General features: G+C 40.9%; 1 protein-coding gene across 1 annotated transcript; it reads left to right on the forward strand.

Moving 5' to 3' along the window:
* Positions 1 to 27110, forward strand: LOC121178987 (vitamin D3 receptor B). The gene is made up of 10 exons (XM_041033528.1): positions 1 to 463; positions 755 to 828; positions 12506 to 12653; positions 14032 to 14162; positions 15519 to 15715; positions 16264 to 16363; positions 17004 to 17184; positions 19121 to 19272; positions 20594 to 20710; positions 21290 to 27110. The coding sequence occupies exons 3-10, from the start codon at positions 12508 to 12510 to the stop codon at positions 21541 to 21543; spliced, it is 1278 nt and encodes a 425-aa protein (XP_040889462.1). The 5' UTR covers positions 1 to 463; positions 755 to 828; positions 12506 to 12507; the 3' UTR covers positions 21544 to 27110.
* The last annotated feature ends 443 nt before the right edge of the window (positions 27111 to 27553 follow it).

A 27553-nucleotide genomic window follows, 5' to 3' on the forward strand; every position in this document is an offset into this window, starting at 1 on the left:
TCCTGAAGAAGGAGGGATATTTGTTGTCGGGCTGCCGTTGGTTTGATTGAGCTTTCTTCATGTTAACATGTACATTTGACCGTCGGTGATAGCCGGTTGCGTCTCAACCGTTTTTTCCCCCCACGTTGGATGTTCGTTGCCCGCGGTCGCACAACGGTTAACAAGCTGGCTGAACTTGGAGCCGCGTTTTAGGGTTAAAGCCAGCCAGCCACGCTAACGCTAGCCACTACCAGCGATGCTGTGAGAGCCAGCGTCTGAAAAGGGCGTACGAGTTTGACGTTTTCTCCCCCAAGTCTCCTCACATTTCTGAGTTTGGTACAACGCCGTCCTCTCCCCTCACAGCTAACCTGGCCCAGTCAACATGGAGGGGACACACTTTGCAAGAGCATGAAGACGACGACGAGCGGCCACTAAAGAGGATTAAATGCAACTCGGTCTTGATGGGGAAAAGTTGAGAGCCGAGGTATGAAAGTCGCACACACAGGAGGAATGCTAAAGTCGAGACTTGAATTATTGCAATTTTTGTGGCTCAAGACCACTTAAGAAACAGGTTTAGCGTAGTGTAAAACTGTCATTTTATCAGCGTGTTTGCCTTCGTACGCACCTAATTGCTATACGATGAATACCTATGAGTGTGTATGTTGCTGTTGAAAATAGTTCAACGTTACGTAAACAGAGCCACAGCAGGTCAGGTACTAGGGTAAAGGCCCACTCACTGACTTGCGACATGCCATTTTGCTTTTGTATTGAACAGGATTAACAACTTGGGATAAACTGAAGAAAGGTTTCAAGTCTTACCTATTGTACACGGGCATGCTACAACCCCAGGTGAGTGATTTTCTGTTGTTTTTAACTCATACCTAGAGATATGCCCTTAAAGTATTGATATTTTTTTTGCTGTCTTTGAAAAGACACTGTGAAATTGCCTACTCACATGTTTTCAAGTCCAGACTTGTTGTTTTCAAGTGAAACAGTTTTGCTCAGATTTTCTAGCATAGTTGCAATCTCATGAATTCACAGCTGTATTGCTTTGGTGACAATAAATTCATCCTCTGCTATCATACGTGAGAAAAGAGATCTCTGAGGAATAAGTTGTGCATGATGTATGAGCAATTGTAAATATTACATTCAAAAAAGACTGTAATATCACTCGGTTGAAGTGAGACATTTGCAGTTTCTGAATTGCATCACACTTTGGTTAATTCAATATGATTAGTCAAGATAAGGGGTAAATCTGTGACTCTCCTAAAGCCTAAGCACTGAGTTCTGACTTTAAGGGCTGAGTAATGAAATTTGTTGAAAGTGTTAAGGAATTTGTCAATACAATCCATTTATATACAGGGTCTTTTTTTTCTGTTTTCCTGAACGAATACAACACAATAGAGTCTATAAAATAAAAATTTCCCCCATAAATGATTAATATTAACTCCTACCTGCTTATTCACCTTTTTATAACACAGTATAACATCATCTCAAATTATTGTGCTGATTGAGGCATAATAAAATACTGATAAGCTGCAGTGATTTGAACTACTAGTGCAGAATTCAGCTCTCTTGTCATGCAACATACTGTTACAGTTTGCCTGTAACTGTCTGAGCTATCTGAGCATGCGAGGTGTCACTTTCACAAACGCACACAGGTGTACAGTTGGTAGAATTAGATCTATATGTCTACAAGTATTGATATTTTAAGACCTGAACCACTCACATCATAGTCATGGGGAACTGAGCCACTGGCTGATAATGTCATCATTAATTACTATGAGCATATTGTCTTTGTTACGGCTGAAATTTAAACAGCCTCCAGCTCTTCTCTCTCTCTCTCTGCTGCTAATCGCTTAAAAGAAATTCTGAAGGGACCAAACACAGCTCACAGCGAGGGTTATATATTCCTACATACCTATCTTTCTAGTGAGCTTACTGCTACATTTCTCACACCTGATCATTTTTGTTTATGAAACAGTTTGACACTTGAAGATTAGCAGGTTGGATGTTATCCTTACTTCAGCTGCTCCATTTATTGATCAAGAATAGGGTTTCCCTTCTCAACATCTTACCTAAGATGGACACATATGTTCTGAATTGAAATAATGTGGTAATTTATGAGAGAACCTGTATTGTTCAGGACAGGATCTGAGACTTTGTCCAGATGAGAACCAAGTGTGCTTCTGAATCAATTTTCAGTGAATTTGTTCGTAGACCTGAGCACAGACCTGCAATTGGGAGCTACGAAATGAGCTCGGTTTGTGTCTTTATTGACTATAACTGTAGCAGGTTGTTTATGGAGCTGGGTGCTGTGGTGATGGTACAGTCCATTAGGTCTCCTATACAGTGAAATACCCCGCCCCCTATCCCCTTTCGTGACTGCAGTAATTGGTTGCTTCCTCTCACATGTAACCCTATAGAAAGAAAGAGGCTGCTGTACTTAACTGTAAAGACCCTCTTGTATGTTCTTCTGAGCATGCGTGCTGTTTGCCACATATGTTCAGCTGCTTTTGAGACTAATGAAGTGTTAAGTTCCCCCTCATATCTTCGGGTCCTCAATTACCTCCTGTGGTTGATGGTTTCGAGGCCAAACACATCACACAGGTAATGTTTGTTTTGTATGGAGCACAAGTCATGCAGAAAAACATTCTTCTTGGAAGGCAAACTGCATGTCACTGTTTCATATATAGGTCATGGGATATATATTCAGATGTCTTTTAAAATTAATATCACTATAAAACAATTACGTATGAAATTTTAGTGCAAATTATTTTTTTTTTCCACCAAAGTTGACTTTTTATTTGCATTACAAATACCTGTCATTTCTTATATTTGAAATTTTTTAAGAGAAGTTATTTCCTGAAAGAGAGACAGCATTTTATGGAGATTATATAACTCTGACTTGTGGGCTAAATGCATTTGCACCCACCTCACCCACATGTCTGTCGTCTGTTCGGTACTGTCCAGTCGACCTTCTGTGTGCGCCTCTCGGTGTGCTTGAGAATATGCATTCTCTGTCAAATTCAGCATAGACGTAAACAGGACTTTTTGGTGTGTGTGTGTGTTTGAGTGGGCCTCTCCCTGCCTCGTCTCTTTCCCCTCTCCAGAGTCCAGCAAGGGGCCCAGCATAAGGGGGCAGGCTGCCGTCACTGCCTCTCTCTCCCCTTGCAGGCCAGCAGTGGGGCCTGGACAGGGGGTGGGGAGTGGGGCCGAGACCATAGGGTTGGACACGGGACATAGGACCCCCCACCCCTTCCACCCCAGTTTAGCCCATCCTGTGTGGGGCACAGGTCACCTTGTCATGTGCTATTACTGCTGCTGTAACATGCTCCCTGTGATCGTAGGAAAAGAGCATGAGATAGACCCGTGGAGGCTGCGGGAGGGTGAATGAGAGAGAGAGAGAGAGAAGCAAAGGGACAGGACTGGACTAGTCTGCTCAGCCAGTTGTTTAGCTGCATTACAGACTCAGTTTGTCTACTTTGTTGTTGTTAGGTCCACACTGTCTCTTTTTGTCCATTGTTCTCTTTCCTCTATCTGTTCCCCTCATGCATTGTTTTTTTTACCCTAAGAAAATTTCTTAACATCAAGCAGATTTGAATTAAACTTCTCTTGTCACTAATCTGAGATCATGTTTCTTTTTAATGGTACTTGTAATTTTTTCATCCCCTCTTTCCTCCTCCTTTAAATTTCCCTCTTCACCCTCTTTACTGCCATTACTGTGGAGTTAGATGAGCTTCTCTGTGTGAATCACAAGCCGGTGTATTTCCATCGTAGCCCGGTCCTCTCTGCAGCCCGGGTCATTCCAGATCTGATTTGTTTTATGTCTCTTCTGTACTCGTAGTGACCCAGGCCGAGGTATGCAGTAAAACACATCGCCTTATGTTTTCTCCCCTCTCCCTCCAACTCTCTCCACAACTTCTTCCCTGTCTTTTCTCTCTCTCCCTCACTCTTTCCTCCTTTATATCTTTCTCCCACTCTCCCTCTTTTTTTTTTCCTTTAAGAGAAACGTTTGGCAGCATGGAACAATTTCAGAACCATTTGTGGGATTGCGTCATGTGATGTCGATGGAGGATGCTCATTGGACTGTCAGAGAGGGCCTCCTTCTCTCACTCAGGCGTTCCACAGCAATCCCTCTCTTTCTTCCAGTGCTGTTATAGGTCTGGATGTGATTCCGACTCTGACTCTTATGTGTTGGGATGTGGTCTGTAAGCCCATTGCTGACATTCTTGGGACGTGATGCCAGAGGTTTTTTATTTCCCGCTTTCCCCTCTCCCTTCTGCACGTCTGTGTGCAGTTAAAATGATCCCTCCTTGAAGCGCTGTCTGGATCCTCCTCTTTACCCACTTTGTTATATCTTGCCCTGTCCTCAGTCACATTTTATTTCAACGCCCAAGCACTAATGGCACCACTTAATTAGGTTTGTTAGATGGTGGGCCTTTGTGGAGGGTGGGTTTTTATAATCACTTGATATTGACTTTGATGAAAGTTAATCTAACATCCGGGCTGCTTTCCAAATCTTTTTCACGGCTGAGGTCTCATGTATGTCTCCTCTATAAGTAACAAGGCACCTGACAAAACCAATGGCCACTTTCCTGTTTGACAATAACATACTTAGACAATGGTGCAGCTGGAAATGAAATAGCGAGTACAACAGAGGAAAATAAGCTGCCTTATGAGTGGTATTGGACTCCTGCCATGGTACACATTGGCACTTGTGTCCATATAAATATCTCACTGAAGCTCAAACTCCCTGTAGATACAGCAACTGCAGCAGCAACGCACACATTCATGAACTACTATATTCTAAAGCCTACGTTCATCATGCAACATCCTCGGCACCAAGTGTTACTATTTCTCGTATTAGCACTCTACAAGTCTCTACTCTCTGTTCTTCGGGATCACACCATCTGTAGTCGAGACTTAATTTCACATTGATTGACATCTAATGTCAACTAATTAGAAGGTGCAAGTTAGAGGTATCCATTAGGGATACTGGGATGCAGATGGTGCAAACAATTTACACTGATATTGTGGCACAGGTTGTGTCATATTCTGAATACATTATGCAAACTTTGGTGGAGTATTCCTTCAGCTTTAATGAGTTAGTTAAGAACCCTGCCAGGTGTTCATTAATAAATATTTAATCACTGGACTTTTTATGTAGTGTAGGTTAAACTCAGGTTATTAAAGATAGTCTGTTAAATGACAAGATGAGTAGTTTTTTCAAACGTGGATCTTAATCTAATCCAGATCACCAATGGCACCAGATCATTTGTCTTCAGAATTGATGATCTATCAGCTGCTTAGCATTGTCACTTGTGCCAACGGTGTCATGTCCTTAAATCCAACCTGGGACCAGCTCTGACTTCAGTCCCTGGATTATGAGACACATGCGTGTCATTTCAGCCATGATGTGAATAAATCAAAGAGGAAAAGATGAGTCACTGCTCCACAGCATGCTAAATAGCGCTTGCTGTCCCTCGGCTAGTTTGTTGGGTTAAAAGTAGGGGAAACTCCCTGGCCTCTCCTCCAACTACGCCACCAAAATTGGGGTAATGTCTTTATTTTGCAGCTTTCACCACCCAGTTAAAATGACAAGCTGGAGTCAGTTTGTGGTACCGCGCATAATTACAGCAGGCTTCATCTCTTGCTCATCAGCCACTGCTGCCGTGTCGCTCAGATTCCCAAACCCCAGTCTTCTAATGTGCATCGCTTTTTCAACTTTTTAACACTTGAAAAAAAAAAAACAATCACTGCATAAAGTGCTTATTTAACACTGTGATTAGATCTTCTCATTTTAATCTATAGAGAATTGTCACTTTCACTAGAGTTGAAAGGATTAGCAGATTAATACATGAGTCAATTAACAGAAAGTTAATCTGAAACCATGGTTTCCAAGTCAAAAATGCCAAACCGTGTGTAGTTTTATCTTCTTTTATGAGGGGTTTCTGCCTTTCTTTGTTTTATGTTACTGTAATTGAATATCTTTTGTTTTGAACTTGCTTGGACCAAAGAAGACATTTAAAGACGTCAGCTTGTGCTTTTGGAAACTGAGATGGGCGTTTTCCCTGTTACCAGCATTTTAATGCTTAGGGGAGAAAGTGATCATTAGATTAATCGATAAGGAAATTAATTGTTAGCTGCAACTTTAATTATTAAATTGCTGGATTTTTGTTTAGCCTTCCCAACAAACCACAAAAAATAACAAACTGTCCTGGTCTTCAGTGTTACTTCTCATTGGGTGCGCAGGACGGTGTGGTGGTTCTTACATGTGACTGACCCATGCTTACCACCTCAAACACATCCAGAGCCTTTAATTTAAAGGTTTCCAGCCAAAAAAGACCCGCATTAAGCTGAAATGTACAAATATCAGTCTTTCTCAAACATAATTTAGGTGGCCAACCAACAGATTTTTCACCATGACAATGATAAGTGATCACACACACACAAAACAACACATAATGCCAAAATCGGCTCCTTGATTTAAAAATGGGAGTGAAGCAGCACCAGCAGAAATAAATCATACTATAAATGTGTTTCCAGCATGAAAAGCTAATTGCTTTTTCCCCTGATATTTTTCAAGATGAGAGATGTGTCAGAGATGAGACGTATTTATATTTAGCCGGTAACTGAAGTGGCTTATGTGTATTTTTAGCCAGCTTTTAAAATAACAAACGCAGACTGTTTGCGTGGCCTCTCTTTGGGCCACTGCTGCGTACCCTCTCCTCTTACTACTCCCCTGTCTTGTCTGTGACAGCCAGAAGGGTACAGTCAGTCCGTGTGACACAGAAAGTCGCTGTGGCAAAGAGGTCACCCATCCCCTACTCGCTGCATCTATGTATATATCCCTATCTGTTTTTACTCCATCTCTCCAGCGCCCTCCCCACCACACCCTCCACCTCACCCCTCCCATGCCGCCTTCTCTCGTGCATCCCTCTCTCCTCCCACACTACTATCACTGCTTTCTCCTGTGGGCTGGCATTTCCTCTTTCTGACTGCAGACAGCAAATGGCCATTCACAGAGCAGTAGATGAAAATTCATCTGAACTGTGAGAAGTGAAGTGTAATGGACACATAAGCAGAGTGAAAACATGTCTACCATATGATATTCTCTATAGCAACACGGTGAGAAGAGGACAGAGGCAAGAGGATATTGTGCTGCTGCAAAACAGTTGCTTTAATAATAATAACAATCATCTAGTTTATTTTGTTTATAATAAAAAGGTTTATTTGTATAGCACTTATCAAAACCAGAGATCACAAAGTGCTTAACAAGGACAAAATGAAAAAAAGACAGAACAAAAAGAACAAAAAAAACATGTTAAATATGAATTTCATGCACAAGCCAACCTGCATACACACAGATTGAACAAGGTTGTTATAAAGGCTCACAATAAAAATACATTTGCAGAAGCAATTTAAAAGAAGATATTGATTTTGCAAGTCTGAGATTGCCTGTCAGGTCATTCCAGAGTTGAAGTGCCCTAACAGCTTTAAATTTGAGAAACGTTCATTCCAGTGTTAAACCTGTATTTTTCTTCTCTCTACCAAGTATGTTGTAGTTCAGCAAAGCACAAAACAATGAAATCACTGGTGGACAATGCTACAACTGTGCAGGCAATGTCGGAGTTTCAAAATATTTTACATGAACCAATGTAACAGCCATATCAACTCGGTAGAAATTGCTCGTGTTCAAGAGATTTGTCTCCTTCAGCTGGTGTAAGGTTATTCCTACTCACACCAGTCATGTGGCTGACATGAGCTTCCTTAATTACTCTCAGTAGCTCTCAGCTTTACATGGAATACATGCAGCTCTCAGTGTCAGTCGCAGTGTCCCTGTGTCTAGCGATGCACATCACAATATGAAACCATCGTTGGACTTGGACTTAATCTCTCTACCGTTGCTTATGTTTTTTTTTTTTAATGAGAGTAAAACATAAACGGCTTCTTAATGAAAACAAAATTATGTAATAGTAATTGTCTGTGTTGAATACCAAACACCAAGGATAGAAGAAGTCTGGAAATGCAAGTAATCCCTGAAACTGAAATCAGGACAGAAGAGAAAAGAAGTCCATTTTTGACTTTTCTCTATGAATTTCTGCTCCAAGTGTGAACATTAATCACATTAGACCGATAAAGGATTAAAGGAGGACGGATTTGTTTGAGACACAACTTCTGTCTTTGAAAGTGACTGTTGTGCAGCCATGTCATGTTTGATTAGATGTTGAAAAGGAAGCGTGTGTGCTAGAGTTGAAAGAATGGCTTGACGTCCATCTCCAAAGTACCAGCTTTCCACTTTGTATATTCTGCTTGATTTTCTGTTTTTAGTGCAGAGAAGCAGCAGCTTGGAAATGGCTTGGGAGTGACTGTTGGTTCATTATTTCATACTTGTTCCATTGTCTGACAACAGGAACAAGTAAATGAGAACAGCTTTATTGGGAAATCGGCTGTATTAAATTACTGGATATGTGAGCACAGAGAGGAGGAGAGAATCAAACACATAAAGGGATGAAACCGGCTGATACTAGGCAAATACAATGCAACAATGTCAAGAATATACTCATTAGCATATCATTATGTCATCCAGCGACATTTAGCAACTTTCCGTTGAAAGTAGTTGTTTACAGCGGCTCCACAACAGTTTTCAACTTCATCTTCAATTTCCCACATTAAGCATACGCAGTCTGTTTGCCAGGATTTGACCAAGTCTTGTTTGTACTTCAGTAACACTACAATAAATTCCCATCCCAACTCCTACTATTGTTACCAGTAAATAACAGTGCTTGTTTGCAGTGTGAATAAATGTTGTATACTTCATTGCAGTCTGGAAACCTGTGTCTGACCAGTCAGTGATGTTAAGTACTATAAACTACACCCCAATAGTTCCTGGGCAATCAGAAAGTATCCCTCCAGGTGCAGGAGCCTCTAGAAAACGTCACAAAATAAAGGTAACTTCTTTATAAAATGTCATTGTTAAAGCAACTATTTTAAGATTCAGTTTGGTTTAAAAGATGACACAGTTTTAGTCCCCTGCTGTCACGTTTTAACTTCACTTACTATAACTGGCCAAAGTTTCTTGCTTCTGGTTTTCAAACTGGCTTAATAGAAATGTAATGGACAGAAGAAATGTCCTAATAAATGCTTAAAGTGTTTGCAGTTGTTTGAAAAGTTTGGTTTAGAGAAGAAAATGTGGAAAAAGTAAACCTCGATGATCCACAATAGTAAAACATCCTTAGACACATCCATTGAGCCCATTTCTCACTGTCACTCTGTAAGCTTGGTGTGTTCGTAACATCATATTTCTACCAAAAATATTCTGCTTCTGTTTGCAAGGAGTAATAAATCTGTTTACCATCTGAGAACTTTCTAGTTATAACATGGTGGAGTTTGACAGTTCTTGCTCCAGAAGTTGCTGGACTCCACATTATTAAACAAATACAGTTACTGGCAATGCATAATGTCCCTGCTGCTGCAATAGCCCAATCAAAACACATGGCAGTGATTCAGTAATTGGTGCAACAGTCTAGTTACAATCTACAAGCACACTAGTTGTATATGCTTCTTGTGAAAGGCTGTATTTACAGATTGCAGTCAGGTAAAAAAAAAAAAAAAAAAAAAAAGACATACATTGTCTTTGAGCTCAACCCTGTAAGCTAATCAGAAATCACAGTGTTACAGATTTATTCTTTACGCCGGTGTCACTGAAAAGAGTAATATTCAGCATTATTACAGCAATGCCAGATTTGATTGATGCGTCCGAACGCCTGACACGTAATATGTGGATCTTTCAAGAGCGAGACATTCAGTCAAAGCCTAAAGCCCAAAACCAGTTCCCTGGCTTTGCGTGCCCAAGACTGGAATGAGTACAGATCTGGTCTAATAACCTGATGCATTATTTAGAGCTCTCTCAATACTACTGTGCATTTAGTGTAATGGCCTGTCAAGGCTGAATGCAATCACAGAGGACTGACTTCACTAATCAGCTGATGATATAGTAAGGTGAATGGGTGTTTTCCCTCTTGGTTCACAGTGAGTGATGAGCGTGGGTGTCTGCTGGGATTAGTCTGCCTGCATGCAGGAGAACAGATTCATGCTTTATAAAGGTCTGTTCTAATTAAATTGGGCAGTATTTTGTAACGTTTTATTACATGATAGCATTTAGAATTTTGTAGTTAATATGTTAGACCAGCCTTAGGGATTTAATATGTTTTAATTTGCCATAGACACTTCATAGGTTGGATCACGGTTCTCCATTGGTTGGTAATCTGCTTGTTTTAACATTGTACATGAGAATGGCACCCAAAAAACTTCTCACGTTACCTGAACCCAGTTTCCGTGTTTGTGGCCCAGTAATCATTTTTGGCAACAGTCCTCACAGACAAGGTTTGGAGCACAGGTTGAAACGACACAAGGGGGCAGTTTTCCCATGAAATCAGTTTTTATTAAAGAACCATGACACTCAAGAAGTTAAAACCCAGGAAGTTTTGTACATCCTGATTATAGAAAACAGTATTTTCATGAGATCATTTGATGTGCTTTGTTAGTCGCTGCTGCTGCTGCTGCTGTTGGCTGCTGGCCATTATTTAGGTTACATTGAGTGTTAGTGTTTGAAATGTAAAACCTGTGCACATTCATATTACATCACCTGGGTGGCAAATGTTATAGTAAGTAGCCTTCGAGGCTTTACCCTGATGTGTCTGTGGATAAGATCTATTGTAACACTGTTATGAACACAGAATTTGTTTAAAACCTTTATTGCCTAGTATGTCATTTTAAAGGGCCTTTGACTCAATGTGTACTTTACCCTCTGCTCTCAGAAAGACAAGGAAGGTGTGAAAGGGTCAGTGGGAGAAGGGAGTGTCATAAACTGAGACAAGTGGGGAAAACAGGAGAGTTTAGGACACACCCTTGCCTATTCTGTCACTGGAGGCTAGCTGGCCATCAAAACAAAACACTGCTTATAGAAACTTTTACACATTCTCTGTTAAGAGCAGCAGCAGCAGCTGTAAATGTTCTATCAAGTTCAGTTAAAATGTCATATTTGTCAGGGTTCTCAGTGCATATTTAACCAACTACATCTGTTTTTCGTCTATATATTGTGAGAAGTGACTGTTCTGCTTTGCTTTACATCAACTTGCTGGAGCTCACCGCTTCAGGAGCCCAGCGATGAAGCCAAACAATGTAAAGTGTTCTCCCATCAACCTATGAGTTTCTCTCTGGTCTGTTGTTTATCAACGGTCTGTTCGACCCATCTGCTGAATTCCCTCCACAAATATTTGCTGTCAGTTGCTGCTACTTCCAGTTGCGTGAATACATACTGTTTCAGCGTAGCACAACGGTCGCTGTATCAGATGCTCCTCACCGAAGCATGTGGTGCCGTGGTACAAGGCGTCAACATACTGTAGATGTTTGAGCCACTGCTGTCCATGATGCCTGCAGCGGTGAGGCAATGACTAGATCCTCTGTTTCTTTTATTCTTTTGACCTTTTGTTTTAATAGGGACTACATGTCCTGTTAATAGAATTTGCCAGGAACAGAATTTGGTTTAAAGGCATACTAGTCATAACATTCACAATTGTTCTAAGTAGAAAAACAGCAACAACAAAAAAAAAAAGAACCTAGTTGTTGAATTTGCAGGAGTGTATGTAAGACTTTTTGGTAGAACAGTGTTTTATCAATTAGACATGAATTATGGAGAGATCTGTCAAATCGTTTTAAATTATTCAGCTGGGCCCTCACCTCATTGGCTGTTGATTTGTGAGTTTGTTGAGGTTTTTATCGGTTTAGTTACCCTCACCTTCCCTCCCTCGGCCCTCCGTGTCCTTCCATCATTTGCCTCACTCTCACTCTGCAGTGGAAGCAAAGAAAAGAATAAGAAAGGAGCTTTGTGAAAAGGACAGTGATTGTTTGTTTATGAGGATGCAAGCCTTGCGGTGACATGCCTTTTTTCTCCCTCTCATGAGGCTGTTAAGTGAAATAGATACTCAGAGCACTATGTAATCAAATGTAACCCAGATCCAGCATTTTGGAGTGGAACAAGGGTTTTTCCACTTGATTCATATGGCTTCAGTTCCTCGCTCCAGGACAAAAACACTGGAGTTGAGTTCACCTCCAAAGGGTAGACTGGGACTGTTTGAATCTGTCCTGAAGGAAGGGACAGTGTTTGGCTGGCATGAAGACAGGTGAAAAGAGATGTGTCTCACTTCTGTGCAGGGTTTTCACAGCAACTCTCGTAAGATAATACTATTTGAATTACAATTAAAAACCTGAGGATGGAACATTGACTTTTTATTAGATTTGTTCTCAGATATCTTGTGAAATACAACACTGAACACATTATAAATTAAGATAATACTCTTAAATGTACTTCAGATGTTGGAAGTTGGCAGCCTAATTCAGATTTTTCTTTTTTTGTGCTGATTGGTGGCAAAGTTAGTGAGCAGTTTCTACAACCAGAAGCTGATTTCATTTTTCTTTCTCTCTCCTGTTTTTCTTTCTTCCTTCCCCTCTGTCTGTTCAGTGATGGAGCCCACGGTTGTGAGTACGTCCACTCTGGCCCCTGATGAGTTTGACAGGAACATGCCACGGATCTGCGGCGTGTGTGGTGACAAAGCCACCGGTTTCCACTTCAACGCCATGACCTGTGAGGGCTGCAAGGGTTTTTTCAGGTACACAAATGCATATGTGAAGTCACAGACACACTGTAAAGCACACATAAATTACACAGATTTATGCACAATTACATTGTGCACGCTCTCCAAAGCTGCTTTCACACATGCATTGCAACCCTGAACCTTTCTTTGACATTACCCAGAAAAGCTGTATGTGTGAATGCAAATCTCCAAATCAGTTTGACCGTACATTAAATGGACTTTACCCTGCCAGCTCTCTAGTACAAAGTCTGTGCAATGTCCAGTTGAGCCGATATGTGAATAGAGCCGGTCATTGTCCAGAGATTTCACAGCAAGCAAGTTTCTATCCTGCATCCTGCACGCTCTACCCAGGTGCCACTCCTTGCCTAAACCAAACGGAGTATTTCCACTAGGTGTGAATGCATCTCACACCATCATCCTTTGTGTGTGTGTGTGTGTGTGTGTGTGTGTGTGTGTCTGTGTGTGTCTGTGTCTGTGTTTGTGTAAAGCAGCACAATAGCTCATACCATGCTGATGAAAATAAAAAAAATGCATATTGACCAAGTTATTGACACATGTACACGTTAACATACAAACACAGGTTTGCACATGCATATATATTATGGTCACCCACACGCTCACAGACACACACACATTAAATGTAATCGACACCCACAGTTACATAAGAACGCACACAAAACCACTGACAACATTCCTGTTCACGCTAATGCTCGGCAGCAGCAGGTACAGAATACAAATGAGCTCAGCCCCTATAGTTAATGCCTTGGCTTCTGCCTGCTCATTGAGACACGCAAGTTTCCAATTTAACTAAAGACAAAACTAGAGCAAGTCGCAACTTTGTGAGCTTGTGTGTGTTTGATGTGTGCGTCCGTTTGCGTCTGTTCCTCTCAGCAGTGTTGATATTTAAAGTGAGAGGATGAAAAAGACGGATGTTTAATAATCTCCTTCCTCGTCTCTCGGCTGGCCTTTGTGTGAACTTTCACCACGCATGTATGTGTGTGTGTGTGTTTGCTCACATCTGTGTATAAATGTTCGTACATACATGTCCATCACTGACTAAATCATTACGCTTTGCGTCACCGATTCAGCTTTTACCCCTGGATTCCTTGGCACTCATCCATATGTATGCTGTTTCACTCAGTCTCAGAGTTGAACGACAAAAATATTTGTCCATGTTTATTATTTATGCTAAACTCTGTCAAAGGTGCCAGATTGCTATGTTTGTTAAATTCTGTGCACAGATCTCTGTGTTATCAACACGGTCACACACACGATGAGCCGTAACTACATTCTCAACAACTTCAGTGAATTCTTTGAATTTTGCTTTTGTGTGTTTATACACTGAAATATTTGTGTATTTTACCAGACTGTAAAATGTATACAATTTGTTTAGGCGCAGTATGAAGCGCAAGGCCACCTTCACGTGTCCCTTTAACGGCAGTTGCACCATCACCAAGGACAACAGGCGCCACTGCCAGGCGTGCCGGCTGAAACGCTGTGTGGACATTGGCATGATGAAAGAGTGTAAGTATGACAGGTGACCCATATGTCTTCGGGGCAATACTCTGACCTTAAACCACGTGATTTACTGCATCTATTTAAATAGTAGATTTATTTACATTATAAATTACATAATTCATTGGTGTAAATTGCTTGGATTGGACAACTGGGCTGCTAATTTTTTTGTGACCTAGAAGTTCTGAATATGAGTCGGCATTATAACCTGACCAACCTCCCACTTAGACAGTTACATTAATGTTACCCGCTGTATGTAAATTACATTACATTTGTCTTTCTTGTTGAAAAACCACAATCTTGTTTTTTGTTTCTTGTTTTTTCTTGGATCGATGGTAAAAAATTTACACAACTGCTGTTTGCAGTTTTTTGGGGCCTACTGTCCCTCTTGTAAATATTATGTAATATTTGGACTGGGGTCAAGTGTCTCTGGGTCTCTGCCCCCATTAGAGTGTTTACACATTCTATTTGGACTACTGGAGCCTCCCCACATTGTATACTCCTAGTATACTCCATCTGAAGTTTAAACACCTGCTGTTATGTACAGTCTAGTGAGGCCTCTTCTTTCCACACAGGCTTGTTTATTTTCATGATCTGCAAATAGCAGGTACATCTTTTCTTGTTTTCTCCTGATATCCGCATATTGTCCATGGGCCACTTTTAAGCAAAGGCCTCTCACTTCCAGCTGAATGTTTTTTTTTTTCCCCAGGGTGTTTGTGGGAATACCACAAGAGCAGTGGCACCGTCGCTGTGATTTACTGTACGTGAACAGTGTTGCTGTTGCAAAAACAGGAGCATGTTGTTGAGACCCAGTTCTCTCTCTCTCTCTCTCTCTCTCTCTCTCTCTCTCTCTCTCTCTCTCTCTCTCTCTCTCTCTCTCTCTCTCTCTCTCTCTGACTGTGAGCTAATTCAGTGGCTTGAACAACAAGGAGCGAACAGAACAAAGACAATGCGTTCACTTGTTCAGTGCAGCAGGGGTCTCCATATGGACCTGTCCCCTCCCATTCTCTTCCTCCAGAGAATAACAACCCCCCCTCCACCCCCCCACCCCCACCCAACACCACATTGACATAGCTGTCACCGCAATGTAAAAGTCAAATACATGCTGAGAAGCTTTAAAAGTGGTTTGCCTTCAACCAGTTTTTATGTTATATATGTTTTATGTCACTCTGGCTGTTTTTTCCAGTTGTTCCAGTTGTTTTCCTGCTTGTAGTGTTTTTATTAATGTCATTCTTACACAACCACTGTCTCCTCCATCTTTACTTTTTCCTGAAACTTTTTTTCCTGTGTGTGCGCTTTAAATCTAACACTCCATCTCCCTCTTTGTCTCTTTATTATTTCCCCCCTTCCTCTCCCTCCCCCAAGTCATTCTGACAGATGAGGAAGTGCAGAGGAAGAAGGACCTGATTCAACGGAGGAAGGAGGAGGAGGCGCAGCGCGAAGCGGAGAGGGAGGCACGGCGGCCACGGCTCACCGATGAGCAAAGTCAGGTCATCGCCACCCTGGTGGAGGCACACCACAAAACATATGACGACTCCTACTCTGACTTCTGCCGCTTCAGGGTTTGTTTCTCAATACAGTTATTGTTGCCACCAAATCAACATTATGCATTCATATTTATTTCAAACAGCAAAAAAATGCATGGGATTTCAGAGAACATAAAAATAAAACTGATGCTGTTATGCTAAAGACAAACACTTTGCTGTAGATGTGCAGTTTATTACTTCCATAGTCCCATAAAATAAATATATGAACCTTACAGGGATCTCTATGTTACTCTTGAGTGCGTTAGCCAGGGTACTCGCAGCATTTCAATGTTGTGATTCCTCATATCACAGTTTATTTCTGTTTCAGCTTTTCTCCATTGTCAATCACACAGATCTGACACCCAGCAGTCCCTCAAGGCATTTGTCCTCTGAAATTCAGTTTTTTTAGTTTCCATCCCCACAAATTACACACAGGGCTGCACTCAAGTCCAGTAATTCAATCCCATTTTTTTTTCAACAGATGTTCAAAATGGATGGTTTATTATTTTTGGTTTTTAATGTTAGTGACTGGATTTACTTATGAATTATGTGTTGTCCTTACATATGTGTTTTTCCCTCTCCAGCCTCCTGTACGCGAAGGCCCGGTGACACGTAGCGCCAGCAGAGCTGCCTCTCTCCACTCTCTGTCTGATGCCTCCTCCGACTCTTTCAGTCACTCTCCAGGTAAGAGACACACAGTATGAGGACTTCACACAAAGTCAAGTAAAAACATTGACTTCTCAGGAATATAGTTCAACAGTTTTTTCCCAGCAAATCAAAAGAGTTAATACTTGACATATGACGGGTATTTTTTACAGTTCTGCTGTTTGCATGCTGGCTTATATAATCTGTTACGCTGCTTTACTGAGAATCCAGTGGAAATCCTGTGAATAACCTGTACCCTGCAGACACCTGACTCCTACTAGTAAACATCAGTTCATTAATGCATCCGTCACTAATGGAGCGAAAACAGCGAGGGACACTGTCACGTGGCCTACCGCCAACACTCACCTCACACAAATGACTCAAAACAACCCCAGCTGGCGCTGAATGCTTCACATGTTGTAGAAGCTGTCATCTAAGCTTTCATCTCACTTCTACTGGCCTGACGCTCATGTATTTTCAGCCAACAAGCCCCATCTATTTTTGTGATTTCCCTGTTCTTTTGTCACAGTGTGTGTGTTTATGCAGGAATAATGTGAGTTTGTTGTGCTTTGTGTATGAACACTTTTCCCTTCTTTCTTTACTACTCTCTTCTGTCCTTTTCTTTTTCCTCCCCTGGTCTCCTCTGTGCTCTCGGTTCTGTTTCTCCTGCTCACTGCAGAGTCAGTCGACACCAAAATGAACTTAAACAACCTGCTGATGATGTACCAGGAACAGGGCAGCAGCCCTGACTCCAGTGAGGAGGAGGGCTCCAGCTTCTCCATGCTGCCTCACCTGGCAGACCTGGTCTCCTATAGCATCCAGAAGGTCATTGGATTTGCCAAGATGATCCCTGGGTTCAGGTGTGTGTGTGTGTGTGTGTGTGCGTGCGTGCATGCGTGCATGCGTGTGTGCATGTGCACATGTGCAAAAAGCATCTTTGAATCTGTCTGTCAGAGTTTTGGATCTGTCAGTCTGCATTAGTTGTTAATAACTGATGTTAGCCAGAAGAAAATGCCTTGTCTGGAGTTTTGACTTGTAGGCATATAGTCTAGCAAAAAAAAAAGATTGTCTCTCTAAATTTACAATTACTGATACGAGATGACAAGAAAAGCATGTTGTTTACCAGAAATAATCACTACACAATAATGCCTGTTCTGTTTTCAGTCTTCAAATAGTTTTCATTTATGATTGACTGCTGACTTTCAGTTTTCATTTACCAATCTATTGTTAGTCATAGGTGACATAACACAGCAACAGAGAGATACAGGGGAGGACATACATTTGCTTCTCTGTTTGTCAGTTTTTGCAGAGAACTTTCGGTTTATCTGATTTTCTTTTTGACTGGTTTTCCTTTTGGTTGTTTTTTTTTTTTTTTTGCATTCAGAATAGTCCTGCTTACATAACCAAAGAGTGTCGTGTCTGACGAAATAAAATTTTGGCCTTAGACGAAGCTGTACTAACAGAACTATACGTTGTATTTGCATGTCTCAGAGTGACTCTTTACCCAAATGTGCTTTGAAGACTTTGTACATCTACTTGTTTTTCTGCCAGATTAGTCGATACTGTGCCACTGTGATGGCTGTGGTCTAAAGGCCATAGATCACTGATAGACTGTATATTACAGATAGCTGACACATTGTGGAAAATCTTTTTATGTTGTGTCGCTCCGTCACTGGACAAGGTTATACATTTGCCGTGGTCATGTAGTTAATGTGAAGTTCGGACCTTTAAGTATGTTAGTAGGTGATTGCTTAACCTTTGAGGAGGACACTCCCTCAGTACTGAACAGTTGCCTGTCTGCCTTGCACGTACACCTTCAGGTTGTCTATCTGATGATCATGAACATGTGATAGACCTATTACATACAACACTGTCATTTTGAATTATACATGGTCGATTCTTAAGTGATATGAGGGATAATAGAATATCTTAACCCTGAAAAATAGATTTAACTAAATAAAATAGAATAATATTCCTGTGGAAGATACAAGCCAGCACATTATTTGTGACTATAAGGGCAAAATTGCGATGGCTGCCCAAGAGTTTCTTCTTGTTCCCTCCCCACCTTCCTTCCATGACAACTGCTGCCTTCCAATGCGTTCGTCTCTCAGTGTGTTGACAGGGACAAAAGCTCTGTGTCTCGGGGGTCACCCCAAAGTCGAGGCTTAAACGAGTCAGGGCCTGTATTTCCTGAAAGCCGTCATTCCTACTGGCAGCGAGTGATGGACGTGGTCGGATTACCATTGGAATGTTTGTCCACTTATGATCTGCTCCCTAAGTCCTGAAAAACACCCCAGACCTCCCCTGAAGATCTGCAGGTTTCGGCTCAAGTCTCCTGCTAGTTCAGAGGTTTCATGTCACAAACGTTTAAAGACATTTCAGAACATTTATAGATTCAGGATTTTAAGTGTGACAGTGACGATGCTTAAAATGGCATCAGTTGACTGATGTTTGTCAAATGAGTTTTCCATACACACTGACACATCACAACAGGAGGACAAAACAAAGTAATTTTGGATGCTTTTTTTTTTTCGTCTTCCTGCCCACCATATATCTGATAAAGACTGTGACTGACCTTGAACCCATAGTCGGTAAAACATTGATAAGCAAATTCCTCAGGATTGAGATATTCAAGCAGAGTGGGCAGATACCTGGTTTGAATCTTTCCTCGTCGTTTACGTTCATGTGATGTTTGACGCGATCAGCACTAAATGATCAACAGTATTTAAGGACTGTTTGTTTAATAGTTTGCTTTTTGTGGTACACTAGCATAATAGATCATTTCTTTGCCTGCAGGGAGTTGACTGCAGAGGACCAGATTGCCCTACTCAAGTCCAGTGCCATTGAGGTGATCATGCTGCGCTCAAATCAGAGCTTCAACCTGGAGGACATGTCCTGGAGCTGCGGTGCGCCTGACTTTAAATACCAGATCAGTGATGTCACCAAAGGTCAGTCTAAACGCTGCCACGTGTACAGTTTGACTCCTGTGAAGACAAGCCTGTGTTTAGGACTATGCATATGCATGTGAATTGTTTTGATGAGCTGATAGGTAAGAAAAGACATTCGTGTTACACATTAACACTCCTCAGAGCTGGAAGGAAGCAGCCCGGCATGGAGGAGGTGACCAGATCCTTAGCGTGGGAGTACAGATAAGGTTACATGGCAGTGACCTGTAAACACACCCACAGGCAAAGGATGCTTAAAGCAGGTTTTTCTGCAAAACCAGTCCTATATATCCGCAGAAGCCCACTGTGGGCGTGGCTTTCATTTGCCTTTCAAACAAGACCCCCCCCTCTCTGGGATCAACCAAAGAATGTCACTCCTGACCCGCTCACCACACAAAACAACCACTGTCTGGACAAGGAGAAGCAGCTCTGTTGTGCTCTTCTTAAAATATAGTTGACACAAACATGACTGGAATACAGATGTGTTTTCTCATGCAGTAAAAATAGAATCTTAAAAATAGTGCTGAAGTTTTTTTGACAAGATTTTTTAACTCTCGTTCACATGGGAATTTGTCCCTGAAAGTTTCATTAGTAAATTATTTATGTATTAAGGCAGTTACAGCGTTGGCTGGATCATTAGGAAAAAAGGGTTCAATACCAATACAACACAAAGTCTCTGCAAAGATCCAAGTGATAATTTGTAATACCTCGTATAGTATAATGTAAACACATTGTTTCAGAAAACTTGTTTTGATCCCAACTTTTCCAATGCAAAACATTGTCTTTACATAAATAACTGTACAAGACCATTTCCTCAAACGTGAAAATAAGATTATTCAGTTACAATTATTAAAAAATGAATTAGGCGGATTAATTCATCGACAGAGCTTTTGCTGCTAACTCGTTCCGTTTCAGAAGCACAATTTGATCAGTGTTCAGAAAGTATTACGGTTCAATACATAACCCAGTCATAAAAGGAAAAAGTGGAGGCATACTCATGGGAATGGGTGAAAACTTTTGATCAGTGTTTTTATGGCCTCTCATTTACGTGTCTGCATAAAAATAACCCTGCCTAAGAAATGGCATCTGAACCGATCCTAATTCAAATTTTCTCAACAAAATTCCCAAGCAGTAGCACCTAGTGAAAATGAACCTGAGAACGCGCAGCATGCAATAAAAACCCTCATCAGAGATGATTCCGAGAAATGAAATATTCATGAGCAAAAGGCATGGTAGCATTCCCTGGTGGGGCCTTCCTTCTGTGATATAGTATGAAGCTGGTTGTGCGTGCTGCACAGACGGCAATGACGTGTTCTTTCTGTAGCGGGCCACACTCTGGAGCTGTTGGAGCCGCTGGTGAAGTTCCAGGTGGGCCTGAAGAAGCTCAACCTGCACGAGGAGGAACATGTGCTGCTGATGGCCATCTGCTTGCTTTCTCCAGGTATAGTACATCTAACTGTGTGGAGGAGGGAACACGTAGAGGATCATCATGAATTGTTTATGAGTGATCGCGTTTGCCTCTCTTTTTTTTTTTCCAATAGAGAATATATTCATTATGTTTTGTTAAGGTGGCAGAAGATCACTGTACACATTTTGGTTTGATATTAGATATATGAAGATAGATATTTGAAGCATTTTTGTCGTCTGTGTCTTAACATAAATCACACTGATGTGCAGGTCTAAGATACTTAATCATGTCTCCTGTGAGTACTAGCCTTTATCTGAACACACATTTGTGTGTATGGCGTGCATTTGCAGAAAATACGGTGTATATATTATACATGTATAGTTAAGCAAGCAAGCATGTGTAACTAAGTGGATATTTGCATTCCTTTGTGTATATGAGGCAGCTCATTAACAATACATAAATGTGCTCCCCCTGATCTAAAATTAGCAGCCCGCCTCACCAGAAAGGTAGAAATCCAAACGCAAAGATCATGAAGATCATTGTTCTAGAATTTACCCTTAGACTTATTGTTTTCCAGTATAAATATAAAGATCCTCCCCTCCTCTGTTGCAGACCGCCCAGGTGTGCAGGATCATGCACGGATCGAAGCCCTCCAAGACCGCCTTTCAGAGACCCTGCAGGCCTACATCCAGCTTCACCACCCAGGAGGACGGCTGCTCTACGCCAAGATGATCCAGAAGCTGGCCGACCTGCGCAGCCTCAACGAGGAGCACTCCAAACAGTACCGCTCGCTCTCCTTCCAGCCAGAGCACAGCATGCAGCTCACTCCTCTGGTGTTGGAGGTGTTCGGCAGCGAAGTCTCCTAGAAGCCGCTTCTGAACCTCAGAGGGGCAGCGGAAGCTGGAGACGAGACCCCCGGGAGGTGGGGGGTGGGTAAAAATGGAAGGAGGGAGCGGAGAATGTGCCGGATGGACTAAATGGAGGTGTGAAGTACGATGTGAGTGGAGGTGAGAAAGTGGTGTGTGTGTGAGTGTGTGTATGTTTATGTCTGTGTGTTGGGTGCATGGTTTCATGTGTGTCATGTCTAAAGAAGTCTATCTTGGCATAAAGGCCAGGGTTGTATGGAGAGCAAGCAGATGTTAAGAGACACAGTAAACAAGGGAACTTCTTATAATACAAATTAAACTATACATATAATTTCTGCCTATATACAGTGTTTTTGTCTGTATTTAAATCAACAAACAGCTGCTTCAAATGCCAGGACATTTTGTGTGTGTGTACATGTCGTGCACACGCCAACACAACAAACATACTCAGTTATTCATCTAGCCATTCAGTTGAGCTACCTCTTGGTTTTACTGGGGTTGTTTTGTATTTACATCACCTATGTGAAACAGTAACTTTTACACAGAACAATTTAGATACAGTACGGATGACATTTCAGTTTTAACGGTGCAAAAGCAGTGCCTGCACATTACTTTGACGTTTTTGGATGTTTCAGAAATCCTGTATTTTGTTTTTACATCTGCTTCTCTCAAAGGCAGGATATGTATATGACTGTGTATACAATTCAAACACATGCCTTTCATCTTTCACCAAAGGTATGGTCAACTACTTTCTCAAAAAGCTTCCAGTACCTAAAACAAAAAAAAAAAACAAAAAAAAGAAAAAAAAAATAACCTTGCTGCTCCATGGGTCGTCTCACGCATGCAGCCTCTCGACATGCTAACAAGTTGTCTGACTAGCCTCACAGCCTATGAAGGAAAATGTGGATGTGTAGGTTTATACTGCAGAGTAGAGAGCGTAGTCTGTAATTTAGTCAGGTTTTGAGGAACTTGGGGTGCCTGGTTTTGAGGTGAGAATTAGCCACTAAATGTGTTAGCTACTTTTACACTGCTAACTGTCAATCAAACTAAGCCTGCCGTATGGCTTGTTACTCTCTTTTGAAATTGATTTTCATTATTCTTCGCTTTCGTTTAATTGTTTATTTCCTTGTAAATATTTAATTGCTACCACATGTATTCTAAGCACTGTTATACCACCTTTTACTCAAGCCTATGTATTGATATACAGTATCTATATTATCACAGATTTTAAAGGGCTAAAATGCCAAATCTAACTGGAATAGTAAATTGAGGCCAAAGCAAGGGGCCTGTCTTGTTGATATATAGCTGCATACCTTACTTGGAATTGGCATAGATACGGATGTAATTGCAATGGTTGCTTTTGATGTTGTTTTTTTACTTCACCTTTAAAAAAAAAAAAAAACAATTCCATGAATTGTTCCTCCTCAGTACACAGTGAGCTCAGTGGGCGGAGAGCTTGGGAAGCTGCTTCAGACCTCCACAGATATCACACCCCTTTCATTTCTGACTGGGAAGTGGATTTTCTAGAATGTCTTGAGGGCCTGGTTGTGGCGGTGGTGCGCACCTCTACACCCAGGCCCTCCTGTTTGATGATGTATGCTGCGCAGCCCTCTAGTGGCTGCATTGTGTAAATACCAGGTATATATATATAAATGTAATATGTCCGTCGCTGTACATAGGGCTACATAGATATTTCTCAAGGCTAATTTTTTCAAAACTATATATGCAAATACAATATTGACCCTTTTTTTGTTTTAGATTCATTGTCACAATGTTCAAAGACAGTATGCTCTTTGCTTTGACTTTGATGTCAAATCTTGATGTTTTTGTTTTTTGTTTTTTTTTTAGAAATGGATTGCTTGTGTATTTGACTTAGTCAGATTATTATATGTGTAGCGGTGGGCTGATGTATTTGACTAATTTCCAAGGTTCATTTTCAGAAAGAGGACGAGTTAAACATACTGTGCTGCTCTCTAATATAAGCCATATAGATCACCAAGCTAGTTACACACCTGATGCATTATAGTACATCAAAATGATGAGTCCAGAGCCTTGGATATTCTCATTATATAATCTACTAAACTCATATGCTATTTTATCAATGGCTTTTGGAAGATTAGCTTGTATATGATAGGAACTCATATGCCTTCTCTCTGCTGTCAGTCATCTTTGGCTTATGCTTCCTCAGACAGCATCTAATGGCTTATAAACCAAACTGCCAAGAGAATTTAAATGCTTTAGGTTTAGAAGCCAGTAATGTATGGCTTTTCTGCATCTGGGATTGTGGTAAAATTATATGAGACAACATGTCTGTTATATAAAGACAATTCCCCAAAGCAAGCGATAAGTCTATCCCCTGCCAAGCCCTGATGGTTTCACAAGAAGCATCTTGGCTCAGAGGAAATCATTTGCAGAGATGACACGAAGGTCTCAAACTTTCTTTTTGTCTTCTGTTTGCTGTGTGACAGAAGACATCTGTTAAAACAGTTCCTGTGATTGGCCATTCAAGCTTCCTATGTCAGACCTAGAGCTTCCCTCATCTCAGCAGACCAGGGTTTACTCTGTGATCTTAGAGGAAGAGAGGTGAGAGAGAAAGAGAGAGAAAGCATATGTTTGTCGAGCTCAACGTCTTCTCACAACTGCTTTGTGAGAAGTTGTGACAGTTGTTGCATTAATCTGTTCAGCCCACCTGGGTTTTGTTTTTTTGTTTTGTTTTTTTTAATGTCCATTCTCTGTCACTGTGTCTTTATTCCAACTTTTCGCTCTCAGTCACTGTGACACTCTTCAAGCTGACAGTCGGGGGTTGGACACACAGATGATCTGCTTAGAACAGAAAGTTAATAGTTTTTGGATGTTTCTGTATTCATGAAATCATAATAAGTTTGGTTTTCTTCCTGAGAATCACATGTCCCACAAATTTCCCTGCTGTGATTGAACTCAAAGGAGTCGAGGCTCGAGTGTCTTTAGGCAGTACCACTCATATGTATAGTATGTTAGTTTGATGAGGGGTATGATGTGCTTGGTTACTGAACACTGACTTTTGAAGTTTCCATGTTGATTTTTCTCTGGATACATACTTCTGTATGTAGATATTGGTTTGATTTTGTTCTGTTATCTTTTTGAGATAGAGATGCAGTGTTGATTTGTGTATGTTTAATACAGTGGGAGGTTTGGTGAACATGTAAGTGCCACGGGGAGAGCTCCCTCCACACAAGAACAGGGTAAAAGAGGAGTTGGCTCTTGGGAATTTGAAAACTGAACAGGAAGAGTCTTGAGGATGCATCACATAGTCGCTCATTGAAAAAGTAGGTTTTTGTTAGTACCACATAGCGTCAGGGGAATTCTCAATTTGGGTTTTGTCATAAGAAGGGAACCCCCTGTTTCCCCTTCAATGACTGAATATGTGATTAAATTACCCTTTTCCCCATTTAATTCCCTGCATGACATACTGTACGCAACGTGCAAATACAGTTAAATCTGAATATGGTGCATCCCCAGAGTTTCCTGTTTGGTTTTACCATGGTAGGCTGCTCAGAGTCCATAAGTTTAAAACTGCATCGTGGTTGTTGAAATACTGGAACTTGAAAACCATACTTCAGTGGAAATCTACACTACAAATTAGATGGATCCATCTTTGTTGAGATTTCCTCAAGATTGGCGACTTAACACAGTAACAATGCCTGCAATACACAAGTTATGGTACACTATCACCAGCAAGCTTTACAGTTTATCATGTTAGTAGACATTTTTGAAGTTTTTTGTATAACTGTTGCCATTACAAATCCTGTCTGTAAAACATGTATATCATCCATAGAAAACAGTTTGCCATCTCCCATGCGAAGGCTTTCAAGTCTTTATTTTTTATTATTATTTTTATTTTTCTGTTCCTCCCATTAGGACAGGGATTGTAATGGAATCAACTTAATGTAGTTCTTACAAAAAGGAGTGTCCACAATGGATGTACACCATAATCTACCTAAAAAACCTACCTCTCTTAGCTCAGATTTTTTTCAGCATTAAGCATTTGCCTCTGTTTTTACTTTTGTAATATTTGTATTCATGTTGGTATTTATTGCTGTCTAATGAGTCATACTTCAATGATTACCTCAGAGATATCTCACAGATTTGGGAGAGTCCAGCTAATGAAGTCATTCATAGTTTTTTTTTTTTTTTTTTTTTTGTACAGTTTTTTCTTCTCAGACTTAGCATTGCCTTTTTTTTTTTTCTTTTTTTTTTTTAACGCACAAAATACCAGGAGTGTTTTTTATTATAGTGCCTGCACTCTGACCAACAGGGCTCAGACTGGCTAGGATGAGGCTGCATTTACTCCAGAAGTGACGTCCTTCTCTGCGTCTTTGTCCGCTCGCTCTGTCCTTTGGATATCTGTGTAGTTTTCAGCAACAGAAGCAATTAATCATGTTGCCACGTTGCTGATCTCTACCTTATCTTTGTAGTTTTTGAGGGCAAACTGAAGAGGGAAACTTTTGTGGAGTGAATGCAGCTGAGTAGAAGAAACAACCTGAAAGACTTTGCGGCAGTAGGAGAAACGAGAGGTGTGTATGCGCTCCACTTGGTACTGTTAGCATGGTCTTTGCTCTGTAGTGCGCCATCCTTACCTTGTCTCTCTTATTTGCCACGTCATTTCCTCCATAACCTCTCTGTGTCTTCACCTCTCCTTCTGTCCTAAAGTCTGCTCCCGCACCTTCATCATTCCCTGCCAGTGTTTGGTCAAACGAGGGGAATTAGGAGGGGTGAAATCCTCAGTATCCATGCAATGCTGCTTTTATCTCAAGCATCACCAAGTTGTGCGTTATTGACGCTACCCAACGTAGGCATCATCCAAAGTGTTGGCCCCCAGTGGCTCGACAAGCCTCATTGGAAGATTGTGTCTTTTGAAACGTACGCAACTTAGTGGTGCTTATTAGGGGAAAAAAACAAAACAAATTCCATTCAGAACCGAGTATCATATTAACGGAGCAACTACTCACTTTGGTGAATTTAAACCAAGTTTTTTTTTTCTTTGTATTCATGTCAAACTGCTTCAGGTAAACACTGAATGAAATTAGAGAGTTTTTATTGATCAGTGAATACTGAGGAACAATGTCGCCATGGTCACATCTACCCTGAGCTGTGTGCCATAACATGACCCTTTTTAATGCAGGGGAGGGTATTAATGAAGCTGGCTTCAGATGTTCCCCAGCTTAATTTGAAATGCGAAGGAGTGTGAGTTTGGCTTCTTACTTAGTACTCTGTCAGCCATGTTTATTGATTTTTTTTTTTCTATGAGGAATAAAAATTTGAATTTGGCATTGAATTCTAACCCTGCATTGTGAACCCAAATCATGCCACATTCAATTAAAAATGCCTGAACCAACAAAAGCACTTAATGTAATGTTTGTAACACATGCATACTGATGAATCTACTAGCCATAAACTGCCTGTGTAGGTCAGCATGATATGGCTGCAATTATCAACAAAAAAAAAAGTTAAGTCACCTAAATTCTAATGTAATTGCAATTTATCTTTTGTCTCATTTTTCAAAGATCTTCTTTTTTCTATTATAAATTGGTGTTTATGTAATGTTATTTTTGTCAGATGTTTTGCAAATCAAAAATAAACAGTTGTACATAGCAGCGGGCATCTGTGTGGTTTGTTTTTCATATGGTAGCTGTTAAATCTTTAATTCAGGGTCATGCATTGCTTCTCTTCCTTAGGACTGTTCCATATTCTGTTGTGGGACATTCATTTATATGTTCTGTCTTGTACTCGCCAAAACAATACAACATTTTCCTTCTATTTTCTACTTAAACTTTCTCCATGTAGGTCTTTTTTTTTATCTTTAAATATGTGTGTGTTATCATTTGGCCACCAGAGGGCACTGTCTCTCATTACATTTGTGTTTGTACACACTCGTTGACCTGATGACCTCTCATTCAACACTCAGGCCAGCCAGAAACAGTTAAGATCATTTAGATAACGCTGGACTATCTCACCACAAGATTGTGGTGTG

The sequence above is a fragment of the Toxotes jaculatrix genome, chromosome 3 (assembly GCF_017976425.1).
Source record: "Toxotes jaculatrix isolate fToxJac2 chromosome 3, fToxJac2.pri, whole genome shotgun sequence".
In the NCBI taxonomy this organism is placed as follows: domain Eukaryota; kingdom Metazoa; phylum Chordata; class Actinopteri; family Toxotidae; genus Toxotes; species Toxotes jaculatrix.